Raw genomic sequence first — 12,653 nt, 5'->3', positions numbered from 1 at the left:
CCAAAGCTAAATGCATATAAGAGGGGGACATAAGGAAGGGGTATGGGACTCTTGGCATTGGTGATGTTGTCTGACTCTTTATTCTACTTTACTTAAATGCTATCTTTCCTTTTGTTGCTTCTTAGCCGTCGTGTTTGTTTTCTTTTTCCTCTTTCTGTTTTCTTTTTCTTTTGTCTCTCTACCTTCTTTGACTCTTCCTCCTTCTTTGCGGAAGAAATGGAGATGTCCTTATATAGATAGTGGTGATGGTGGTGAATACATAAATACGTGATTATACAGGGAACCATCGATTGTTTACTTAGGATGGAAGGTATGGTCTGTGAACAAAACTGTCTTAAAAAAAATGGGTTGACAAATCTTGAGGGCACTATATTGAGTAAAATAAGTCAGACACATAAGGACAAATATTGCAGGGTCTCACTGATATGAACTAATTATAATATGTAAACTCATAGGCATGAAATATAAGTTACCAGGATATTGAATGAGGCTAAAGAATGGGGAGCGGTTGCTTATTATGAGCAGAATGTTCAACTAGGTTGAACTTAAATGTTTGGAAATGGACAGAGATGATGGTAGCATGTTGTGAGAATAACTAACAGTACTGAATGGTGTGTGAATGTGATGGAAAGGGTAAGCTCAGGGTCACGCATGTCACCAGAAGCAAAGTTGGAGGTTAAAAGATGTGAATGTATAAAACTGTGAATCTTGTGGGCAATGTCTGTGATTAACTGTACAAATATTAGGAATCTCTTTCATGAATCAGAACAAATGTATGACACTATTACTAGAAGTTAACAATAGAGGGGCATATAGGGAAAAAAATATACCTATTACAAACTATATACTACAGTTAGTAGTATTTTAATGTTCTTTCATGAACAGTAACAAATGTACTATACCAATACTATGAATCAATAATGGAGGGGGGGTGGGTGGGGTATGGGAGGATTTGAGTTTCCTTTTTTTGTCTTTAATTCTTTTCTGGAGTAATGAAAATGTTCTAAAAATTGAAAAAAAAATAAATTGTGGTGATGGATGCACAGCCATACGATGGTACTGGGGGCAAGCAACTATACACTTTGGATCTTTGGATAATTGTATGGTATGTGAACAATCCCAATGAAAAAAAAAAAAGAAAAAGACAATATCCCAAGATGCCAGACTGAAAAAGAAAACAATAGCCTGTGGGAATATTACTTTCCTTCATCTTCATATTCTGATTCAAATAACAGTTTGGGATGCAAAATCTTAAATACCAGTTAAGAGATATTGGGCTATACCTTCGTAGTCCCTTGCTTCATTCAGGCACAGAGAAAACATATATGGATTCTCAGGATGCTTAGGATCAATATTAGTGAATATAAACTGTAATTTATCACCATAAATTTTTCGAATTTCTAGTCCAAGTCGATCTTTATATAAGTCTGCAGATTTCTGCAGCCTTTTCAACCTCTCTTCATTAGCTTTGTTAGCAGTGGAAATAGTTTCCTTCTTCTTTGCATATTCTTCTTTAAGATCCTGGATATTTGCAGTCAATATTTCCATTTCTTGCTTTTTGCATTTTACTTCAGCAATCAACTTTAACAAGTTATCTTTTTTTTTCTGAATGCACTGATTCTGCTGGCAGATCTGATTTTGATATTCCAGAAACATCTCAACCATTCGGTCTTCTTCCTTTAACTTCATAGACAACTTTTCTGCAAATGCTTTAATAGAGTCCTTGTAGGTATCTCTTAGCCCCACCATCTGACAGGAGGTGTCACTGACAGCACTTTTGAATTTATTCCAAAATTCATTTATGCTTTTATCAAATAGTGCCAGTTCGACCTCTATCATTATTGAAGACAATGCTTCGCGGGCAGGCCTGAGCCCTGCCGCCTTTCTCACACGGAATCAGGATCACCTGACCATTGTTTATTTAGGATGGAATGTATGGTGTGTGAATAAAACTGTTTAAAAAATAAACCAAGGGATACGAGTGCTAGAGAAAATGTGGAGAGAGAAGTGTACCTATTCACTGTTGGTGGGGAAGTAGCATGGTGCAGCCCATTTGGAGGGCAGTGTGGTTGTTCCACAGAAAGCTAAGCATGGGGTTGCCATATGGTCCTGCAGCTCGGTTATTGGGTATATATTTGGAAGAACTGAAAAGAGGGCCATGAATGGGCATTTGTACAGTGGGGTTTATGGTGTCAGTATTCACAGTTTGCAGTGGATGGAGGTGGCCTAAGAGTGTACAGACTGATGAGCAGAATGGTGAACTGTGGTGTATACACACAATGGAATATTGAGCTGCCACAAGGAGTGAAGTTGTAAGGTAACTGGACCTTGAGGACAGTATGTTGAATGAAATAAACCAATAAATGAAAAGAAAAACTTTACAATATCTCACTAATATGGACTGACTATAATATGCAACGCTCCAAGAATTGAGTCTGAGGGCACAGGTTATCAGGGAAAGGCTTATTGTAAAGGTTCCGAGGTGGTAAACTCTTACAGCAGTTACAACTATTTCTGAGTTGTAATGGTTATTTCTAAATTGTGAGATGCTGAGCTCTTTGTGTATAATTTGGTTGGTTACTGGAACTTTGGGTATCTGTGTGACACCTGAGATTCAGAGCCAGAGTCCAGCAGCTATGAATGTCAGCATTACCCCATACAGCGAATGTTAAGGAGTCTGACAAAAGAGATCAGACTTAGAGATAGGAATGAAACAGCCTTGTTTATGACTAACGTAAATTAGACTAGAGGATAAAGGACAATATTGACAGTGTTTTTAAAACTTTGTGTGAGACCAAAAGAGATGTTTATTAGGTGCAAATCTATATTGTTTGTGACACGCTACGTAATTTAACTTGTATGGTCAGTTTATTCAAACAGCATAATTACATGGAATGCTGAATAGGGAGTGAAATCTGGTTTGTTTTTACAGGTTAGTGTGAAGCCCCAGTGCATCCCAGCTTAATTCGGGCAGAGAATAAAGATGTATTTGCAAAGCCCCCTTGAGCAACTGGGGGAAAATGTGGGAACATTAAATTTCCCCACCTGGGGAATTGATACTCTCACAAACATTGGGGACTACCAATTTAGAAAGCTGAGCCCTTGATCTTGGGGGTTGCCCTTATGAAGCTTGTTACTGCAAAGAAGAGGCTAAGCCAACTTAAAATTGTGCCTGAGTCACCCTAAGAGAACCTCTTTTGTTGCTCGGATGTGGCCTTTCTTTCTAAGCCTATTCTGCAGGTAAACTCACTGCCTTCCCCCCTATGTTGGACATGACTCCCAGGGGTATAAATCTCCCTGGCAATGTGGGATATGAGTCCTGGGGATAAGCTTGGCCCTAGCATCATAGGATTGAGAAAGTCTTGGACCAAAAGGGGGAAGAGAAAGGAAACAAAGTTTCAGTTGCTGAGAGATCTCAAATGGAGTCAAGAGGTCATTCTGGAGGTTTTTCTTATGTATTTTATGGATATCCCTTTTTAGTTTTTAGTGTATTGGAATAGCTAGAAGGAAATACCTGAAACTGTTGAACTGCAACCCAGTAGCCTTGATTCTTGAAGATGAATGTATAACTATATAGCTTACACTGTGTGACCGTGTGATTGTAAAAACTTTGTGGCTCTCACTCCCTTTATACAGTGTATGGACAGATGAATAGAAAAATGAGGACAAAAAGTAAATGAATAATAGGGAGAAATGGAGGTATGGGATGTTTTGGGTGTTCTTTTTTAACTTTTATTCTTATTCCTCTTTGTGTGTGGTAACGAAAATGTTCAAAAATTGATTGTGGTCATGAATGCACAGCTATATAATGGTACTGTGAACAATTGATTGTACACCATGGATGATTATATGATATATGAATATACCTCAATAAAATTGAATTTAAAAATGTTCAGGAGATGAAGGAAAATACAGAGGAAGAACTGAATGATATCAGGAAAACAATGAATGAACAGTATGAGAATCTTAGTAAAGAGTTAAAAACATTTAAAGGGAACCAAACAGAACTATTGGAGTTGAATACCACAGTAACTGAAATGAAAAATTCCCAGGAGGGTTTCAACAGTGGATTGGAGCTGGCAAAAGAAAGAATCACTGAACTCAAAAAAAAAAAAAAAAAGAAAAAAAGAAAAACTTTTAATGAGTGAGGCTGAGGAGCAGGGAAAAAAAAGAATTATAAAAGGCAAAGATAGCCTAAGACAGCCCTGGGACACAAAGTATACCAATATGTGCATTATCAGAATCGTAGGAGAAGAAAGAGAGGGGCAGAAGGAATAGTCAAAGAAATAATGACAGAGAACTTCCCAAACTTATCAAAACACATGAATATGCACATCCAAGAAGCCCAGAGAACACCAAATAGTATAAACATAAAACACACCCTGTCATATGTTGATCACACTATCAAATATAAAGGACAAGGTGAGAGCTTTGACAGCTGCAAGAGAAGAGACATGTTATGTTACAAAGTAGTCCCAATTGTTTATAGTACTGATTTCTCCCCAGAAACCAGGGAGGCAAAAACACAGTAGGTTGAAATACTTAAATGCTGAAAGAAAACTGCCAAGCAGAAATTTTATATCCAGCGAGACTTTCTTTCAAATAGGGGGAGATTAAAACATTCCCAGATGAACAAAACCTGAAGGATTTCATCACCACCAGACCTTCCCTACAAGCATTGGTAAAGAGATTTCTTCAAACTGAAAGGAAAGGACACTCTATAGACAGTGGTTCAAAATGGCATAAAGAAATAAAGACCTCTGGTAAAGGTAATCATTTGGATAATTATAAATTTCAGTATTGTAAAGTATTATTTATTATGTAACTCCACTTCTTACTTCCTACAGATGCTAAAATGTTAACACATAAAAAATGATAAATCTATGGTACAAAGATGTAAGTGGTAAATACAAAAGTGAGGTGATTGGAGGCGGGGCAAGATGGTAGACTGGTGAGCTGTATGTTTTAGTTACTCCTCCAGGAAAGTAGGTAGAAAGCCAGGAACTGCGTGGACTGGACACCACAGAGCAATCTGACTTTGGGCATACTTCATACAACACTCATGAAAACGTGGAACTGCTGAGATCAGCGAAATCTGTAAGTTTTTGCGGCCAGGGGACCCGCGCCCCTCCCTGCCAGGCTCAGTCCCATGGGAGGAGGGGCTGTCAGCTCCAGGAAGGAGAAGGGAGAAGTGCAGTGGCAGCCCTTATTGGAAACTCATTCTACTGATCCAAAATCCAACCATAGATAGACTGAGACCAGACACCAGAGAATCTGAGAGCAGCCAGCCCAGCAGAGAGGAGACAGGCATAGACAAAAAACAACACGAAAATCTCCAAAATAAAAGCGGAGGATTTTTGGAGTTCTGGTGAACATAGAAAGGGGAAGGGCCCTGAGGCGCATATGCAAATCCCGAAGAAAAGCTGATCTCTCTGCCCTGTGGACCTTTCCTTAATGGCCCTGGTTGCTTTGTCTCTTAGCATTTCAATAACCCATTAGATCTCTGAGGAGGGCCCGTTTTTTTTTCTTTTTTTTTTTTTAATCCTTTTTTCTTTTTCTAAAACAATTACTCTAAGAAGCCAATACAGAAAGCTTCAAAGACTTACTGTTTGGGCAGGTCAAGTCAAGAGCAGAACTAGGAGAGCTCTGAGACAAAACGCAATAATCCAGTGGCTGAGAAAATTCACTAAACACCACAACTTCCCAAGAAAAGGGGGGTGTCCGCTCACAGCCATCATCCTGGTGGACAGGAAACACTCCTGCCCATCGCCAGCCCCATAGCCCAGAACTGCCCCAGACAACCCAGTGTGACGGAAGTGCTTCAAATAACAGGCACACACCACAAAACTGGCGTGGACATTAGCCTTCCCTGCAACCTCAGCTGATTGTCCCAGAGTTGGGAAGGTAGAGCAGTGTGAATTAACAAAGCCCCATTCAGCCATCATTTCAGCAGACTGGGAGCCTCCCTACACAGCCCAGCAGCCCAGAACTGCCCTGGGGGGACGGCACTCACCTGTGACATAGCACAGTCATCCCTCAACAGAGGACCCGGGGTGCACGGCCTGGAAGAGGGGCCCACTTGCAAGTCTCTGGACCCATACGCCAATACCAAGGACTTGTGGGTCAGTGGCAGGACTGAACTGAAGGATTAGACTATTGCAGCAGCTTTAAAACTCTAGGATCACCAGGGAGATTTGATTGTTAGAGCCACCCCCTCCTCCCTGACTGCCCAGAAACACGCCCCATATACAGGGCAGGCAACACCAACTACACACGCAAGCTTGGTACACCAATTGGACCCCACAAGACTCACTCCCCCACTCACCAGAAAGGCTAAGCAGGGGAGAACTGGCTTGTGGAGAACAGGTGGCTCGTGGGCGCCACCTGCTGGTTAGTTAGAGAAAGTGTACTCCACGAAACTGTAGATCTGATAAATTAGAGATAAGGACTTCAATTGGTCTACAAATCCTAAAAGAACCCTATCAAGTTCAGCAAATGCCACGAGGCCAAAAACAACAGAAAATTATAAAGCATATGAAAAAACCAGACGATATGATAACCCAAGCCCAAGCACCCAAATCAAAAGACCAGAAGAGACACAGAACCTAGAGCAGCTACTCAAAGAACTAAAGATGAACAATGAGACCATAGTACGGGAGATAAAGGAAATCAAGAAGACCCTAGAAGAGCATAAAGAAGACATTGCAAGACTAAATAAAAAAATGGATGATCTTATGGAAATTAAAGAAACTGTTGACCAAATTAAAAAGATTCTGGACACTCATAGTACAAGACTAGAGGAAGTTGAACAACGAATCAGTGACCTGGAAGATGACAGAATGGAAAATGAAAGCATAAAAGAAAGAATGGGGAAAAAAATTGAAAAAATTGAAATGGACCTCAGGGATATGATAGATAATATGAAACATCCAAATATAAGACTCATTGGTGTCCCAGAAGGGGAAGAAAAGGGTAAAGGTCTAGGAAGAATATTCAAAGAAATTGTTGGGGAAAACTTCCCAAATCTTCTAAACAACATAAATACACAAATCATAAATGCTCAGCGAACTCCAAATAGAATAAATCCAAATAAACCCACTCCGAGACATATACTGATCACACTATCAAACACAGAAGAGAAGGAGCAAGTTCTGAAAGCAGCAAGAGAAAAGCAATTCACCACATACAAAGGAAACAGCATAAGACTAAGTAGTGACTACTCAGCAGCCACCATGGAGGCAAGAAGACAGTGGCACGATATATTTAAAATTCTGAGTGAGAAAAATTTCCAGCCAAGAATACTTTATCCAGCAAAGCTCTCCTTCAAATTTGAGGGAGAGCTTAAATTTTTCACAGACAAACAAATGCTGAGAGAATTTGCTAACAAGAGACCTGCCCTACTGGAGATACTCAAGGGAGCCCTACACACAGAGAAACAAAGAAAGGACAGAGAGACCTGGAGAAAGGTTCAGTACTAAAGAGATTCGGTATGGGTACAATAAAGGATATTAATAGACAGAGGGGAAAAATATGACAAACATAAACCAAAGGATAAGATGGCTGATTCAAGAAATGCCTTCACGGTTATAACATTGAATGTAAATGGATTAAACTCCCCAATTAAAAGATATAGATTCGCAGAATGGATCAAAAAAAATGAACCATCAATATGTTGCATACAAGAGACTCATCTTAGACACAGGGACACAAAGAAACTGAAAGTGAAAGGATGGAAAAAAATATTTCATGCAAGCTACAGCCAAAAGAAAGCAGGTATAGCAATATTAATCTCAGATAAAATAGACTTCAAATGCAGGGATGTTTTGAGAGACAAAGAAGGCCACTACGTACTAATAAAGGGGGCAATTCAGCAAGAAGAAATAACAATCGTAAATGTCTATGCACCCAATCAAGGTGCCACAAAATACATGAGAGAAACACTGGCAAAACTAAAGGAAGCAATTGATGTTTCCACAATAATTGTGGGAGACTTCAACACATCACTCTCTCCTATAGATAGATCAACCAGACAGAAGACCAATAAGGAAATTGAAAACCTAAACAATCTGATAAATGAATTAGATTTAACAGACATATACAGGACATTACATCCCAAATCACCAGGATACACATACTTTTCTAGTGCTCATGGAACTTTCTCCAGAATAGATCATATGCTGGGACATAAAACAAGCCTCAATAAATTTAAAAAGATTGAAATTATTCAAAGCACATTCTCTGACCACAATGGAATACAATTAGAAGTCAATAACCATCAGAGACTTAGAAAATTCACAAATACTTGGAGGTTAAACAACACACTCCTAAACAATCAGTGGGTTAAAGAAGAAATAGCAAGAGAAATTGCTAAATAGACTGACAAAATCAAAAAGAGAGAAGACCCATATAAACAAAATAATGAATGAAAAAGGTGACATAACTACAGATCCTAAAGAAATTAAAAAAATTATAAGAGGATACTATGAACAACTGTATGGCAACAAACTGGATAATGTAGAGGAAATGGACAATTTCCTGGAAACATATGAACAACTAGACTGACCAGAGAAGAAATAGAAGACCTCAACCAACCCATCACAAGCAAAGAGATCCAATCAGTCATCAAAAATCTTCCCACAAATAAATGCCCAGGGCCAGATGGCTTCACAGGGGAATTCTACCAAACTTTCCAGAAAGAACTGACACCAATCTTACTCAAACTCTTTCAAAACATTGAAGAAAATGGAACACTACCTAACTCATTTTATGAAGCTAACATCAATCTAATACCAAAACCAGGCAAAGATGTTACAAAAAAGGAAAACTACCGGCCAATCTCCCTAATGAATATAGATGCAAAAATCCTCAACAAAATAGCTGGTGGTGGATACCTGAAACTATCAAACTACAACTCAGAACCCATGAATCTCGAAGACAGTTGTATAAAAATGTAGCTTATGAGGGGTGACAAGGGGATTGGGAAAGCCATAAGGACCACACTCCACTTTGTCTAGTTTATGGATGGATGAGTAGAAAAATAGGGGAAGGAAACAAACAGACAAAGGTACCCAGTGTTCTTTTTTACTTCAATTGCTCTTTTTCACTCTAATTATTATTCTTGTTATTCTTGTGTGTGTCCTAATGAAGGTGTCAGGGATTGATTTGGGTGATGAATGTACAACTATGTAATGGTACTGTGAACAATCGAAAGTACGATTTGTTTTGTATGACTGCGTGGTATATGAATATATCTCAATAAAATGAAGGTTAAAAAAAAAAAAGTGAGGTGATTGAGGTGTATAGGGAAAGTATATGTGTATGGTAATTAAGCCAAGTTGGTATCAAACCAAATATGAATGGTATATATTTAGGATGTTAAATTTTAACACCATGGTAGCCATAAGGAGAATATATGAAAAATACATCCAGGTAGAAAAGAGATAGCACTCAATATAATACAACACACACACACACACACAAAATATAAAAGTAGGCATTAACAGAAGAATTGAGCAGAAAAGGTGTAAGACTTACAAAGGCTAAATAGCAAAATGGCAGAAGAAAGTCCTGAATTATCAGTAGAGGCATAAATCAATGGATTAAATTCTTCAGTCAAAAAGCAGAGATTGGCAGAATGGATAAAAAAGCATGACCAAATTATATGCTGTCTGCAAAGGACTTGCCTTAAATTTGAAAATAGAAGTAGGGTGAAAGTGAAAGGATGGAGAAAATATATACCATGCAAGTAGTAACTGACAAATTATTACTAATATCAGATAAAATACACTTTAAGTCAAAAACAGTTACAAGGGACAAACATGGTTATTATATACTGCTAAAGGGGTCAATTCAATAAGATTCAATAAGATGATGTAATAATTGTAAATACATATACTCTTAACAGCAGAGCCCCAAAATGTGTGCAGAAAATACTGACAGTTTTGAAAAGAGAAAATTATGTTCTACATTAATCGTAGAAGACTTTAATGTATCACTTTTAATAATGGATAGAACATCTAGTCAGAATATCCATAAGGAAATGCAAGACTTGAACAATATTCTAAAACAACTAGACATAACACACATATATAGAAAACTTCACCCAACAATTACAGAATACACATTTCTTGAGTGCACATGGATCATTCTCCAGGATAGAACATATATTAAGTCAGAAAACAAGTCTGAATAAATTTTAAAATATTGAAATCATACAATGTATCTTCCCCAACCACAACAGAATGAAGCTAGGAATCAATAATAAGGAGAAATAGAAAAGCCACAAATACTTGGAAATTAAATGATATATTCTAAAACAACCAGAGTTTAATGAGGAAATCACAAAGGAAATTAGGAAATATCTTGAGGTAAATGAAAATGAAAATGCAACATACCTAAACTTATGGGATCCAGCAAAGGCAGTGCTGAGAGGCAAGTTTATAACTCTGAATACTTACATTAAAAAAGAAATGTTTCAAATCAGAGACCTACCCTCAACTGGAAGAACTAGAAAAATGAGCAAACTAAACCCAAAGCAGACAGACAGAAGGAAATAACAAAGATTAAATGGAGATAAATGAAATAGAAAACAAACATACAATATAGAATCAACAAAACCAAAAGATGGTCCTTTGAAAAGATCAATAACATGACAAACCAGCTAGACTGACAAAAAAAAAAATAAACGGATACAAATTTCAAAAAATCAGAAATGAAAAGATAGACCTTAGTATGCCAATAAATTAGATAACCTAGATGAAATGGACGAATTCTTAGAAACACACATACTACCTACATTGATTCAAGTAGATCTCAAACAAATACTTAGTAAAGAAATTGAATCAGTAATCAAAAATCTCCCAAGAAAGAAAAACCCTGGAACAGATGACTTTATAGAGGAGTTTTACCAGAAATTCCAAGAAGACTACACTCCAATCCTGCTCAAGTTCTTCCACAAAATTGAAGAGGAGGGAACACTCCCTAATTTTTTCTATGAGGCCAACATCACCCTCATACCAAAGCCAGATAAAGATAACACAAGAAAACTACAGTCCAATCTCAATGTAGATACAGAAATCCTCAACAAAATACTAGCAAACCAAATCCAAAAGCACTTTAAAAGAGTGATCCACCGGGATTTATTCCTGATAGGCAAGGGTGGTTCAACATAAGAAAATTAATACACTAGATGACAGAATGAAGGGGAAAAAACCTACTTTGTCCTCTCAGTTGACACAGAAAAAGCATTTGACAAAATCTGGCACCCCTTCTTGATAAAAACACTTAGAACACTAGGAATAGAAGGAAATTTCCTCAACATGATAAACAGCATATATGAAAACCCCATGACTAATATCCTTAATGGTGAAAGACTGAAAACTTTCCCTCTAAGATCAGGAAAGGATAAGGATGTCCACTGTCACTCCTGTGATTCAGTATTGTACTGGAAGTTCTTGCCAGAGCAAATAAGCAAGAAAAAGAAATAAAAGTTATCCTAATTGGAAAGGAAGAAGTAAAACTTTCACTATTTGCAGATGACATATTCCTAATATACAGAAAATCCTGGAAAATCCACACACAAAGTTCTAGCACTAATAATTATGAATTCAGCAAAGTGGTGGGGTACAAGATAAACAACCAAAAATCAGTAGTGTTTCTATAAATGAGCAATGAACAATCAGAAGAAGAAATCAAGGAAAAAAGTTGCATTTATAGTAGCAGCTTAAATATCTAGGAATAAAAGTAAGGATATAAAGAATTTGTATACAGAAAACTACAAAACATTGCTAAAAGAAGTCAAAAAAGACCTAAATAAATGGAAGAACATTCTCTGTTCATGGATTGGAAGACTAAATATTGTTATGATGTCAGTCCTACCCAAAGTAATTTATAGATTCAACACAAATTCCAACAACTTTCTTTGCAGAAATGGAAAAGGCAAACATCAGATTTATATGGAAAGGAAAGGGGCACCAAATAGCTAATTTGAAAAAGAAGAATGAGGTTGGAGGACTCATACTTGAAACTTATTATAGTCACAATAATCAAAAATGCATGGTACTAACACAAAACAGACACATAGACCAATGGAATTGAATTGAGAGCTCAGAAATCAACCCTTACATTTCTAGCCAACTGATTTTTGAAAGGGGGGCAAATAACAATCAATTGGGAAAGGATAGTCTCTTCAACAAATGGTGCTGGAAAAACTGGATCTCCATTTCCAAAAAAAAAAAAAAAAAAGAAAACGGAAAATTAAAAAAAAAAAAATGTGGCCCTTGCCTCACACCTTATACAGAAATTGACTCAAAAAGTGGATAAAAGACCCAAATATAAGAGCCAGAACTATCAAACTTCTGGAAGAAAAATGTAGGGAAGCACCTCCAAGGCCTTGTTTTAGGCAATAGTTTTTTAGACTGTAAACACAAAGCACAAGCAACAAAAGAAAATTAGATAAATGGGACCCTATGAAAATTAAAAACTTTTTCACCTCAAAGAACTTTATCAATAAAATAAAACAACAACCTGCATGATGGGAGGAAATGTTTGGAAACCACGTATCTGATAAAGGTTTAATATTCAGAATATATAATATATATTTAATACATATAATATGCTCAACCTAACAATGAAAGGACAACCTGATTTAAAAA

The 12,653-nt window shown here is 37.2% G+C and overlaps 1 protein-coding gene across 1 annotated transcript; it reads right to left on the bottom strand.

Moving 5' to 3' along the window:
* Positions 1-1,251: 1,251 nt before the first annotated feature.
* LOC119530588 (kinetochore protein Spc25-like) lies at positions 1,252-1,839 on the bottom strand. The gene has a single exon (XM_037831513.1). The coding sequence runs from the start codon at positions 1,837-1,839 to the stop codon at positions 1,252-1,254; it is 588 nt and encodes a 195-aa protein (XP_037687441.1).
* Positions 1,840-12,653: the final 10,814 nt, after the last annotated feature.

This window comes from Choloepus didactylus, chromosome 3 (genome assembly GCF_015220235.1).
Source record: "Choloepus didactylus isolate mChoDid1 chromosome 3, mChoDid1.pri, whole genome shotgun sequence".
Lineage (NCBI taxonomy): Eukaryota > Metazoa > Chordata > Mammalia > Pilosa > Megalonychidae > Choloepus > Choloepus didactylus.
The sequence above is the reverse complement of the archived record's forward strand: the minus strand, read 5'-3'. Positions and strand labels throughout refer to the sequence as shown.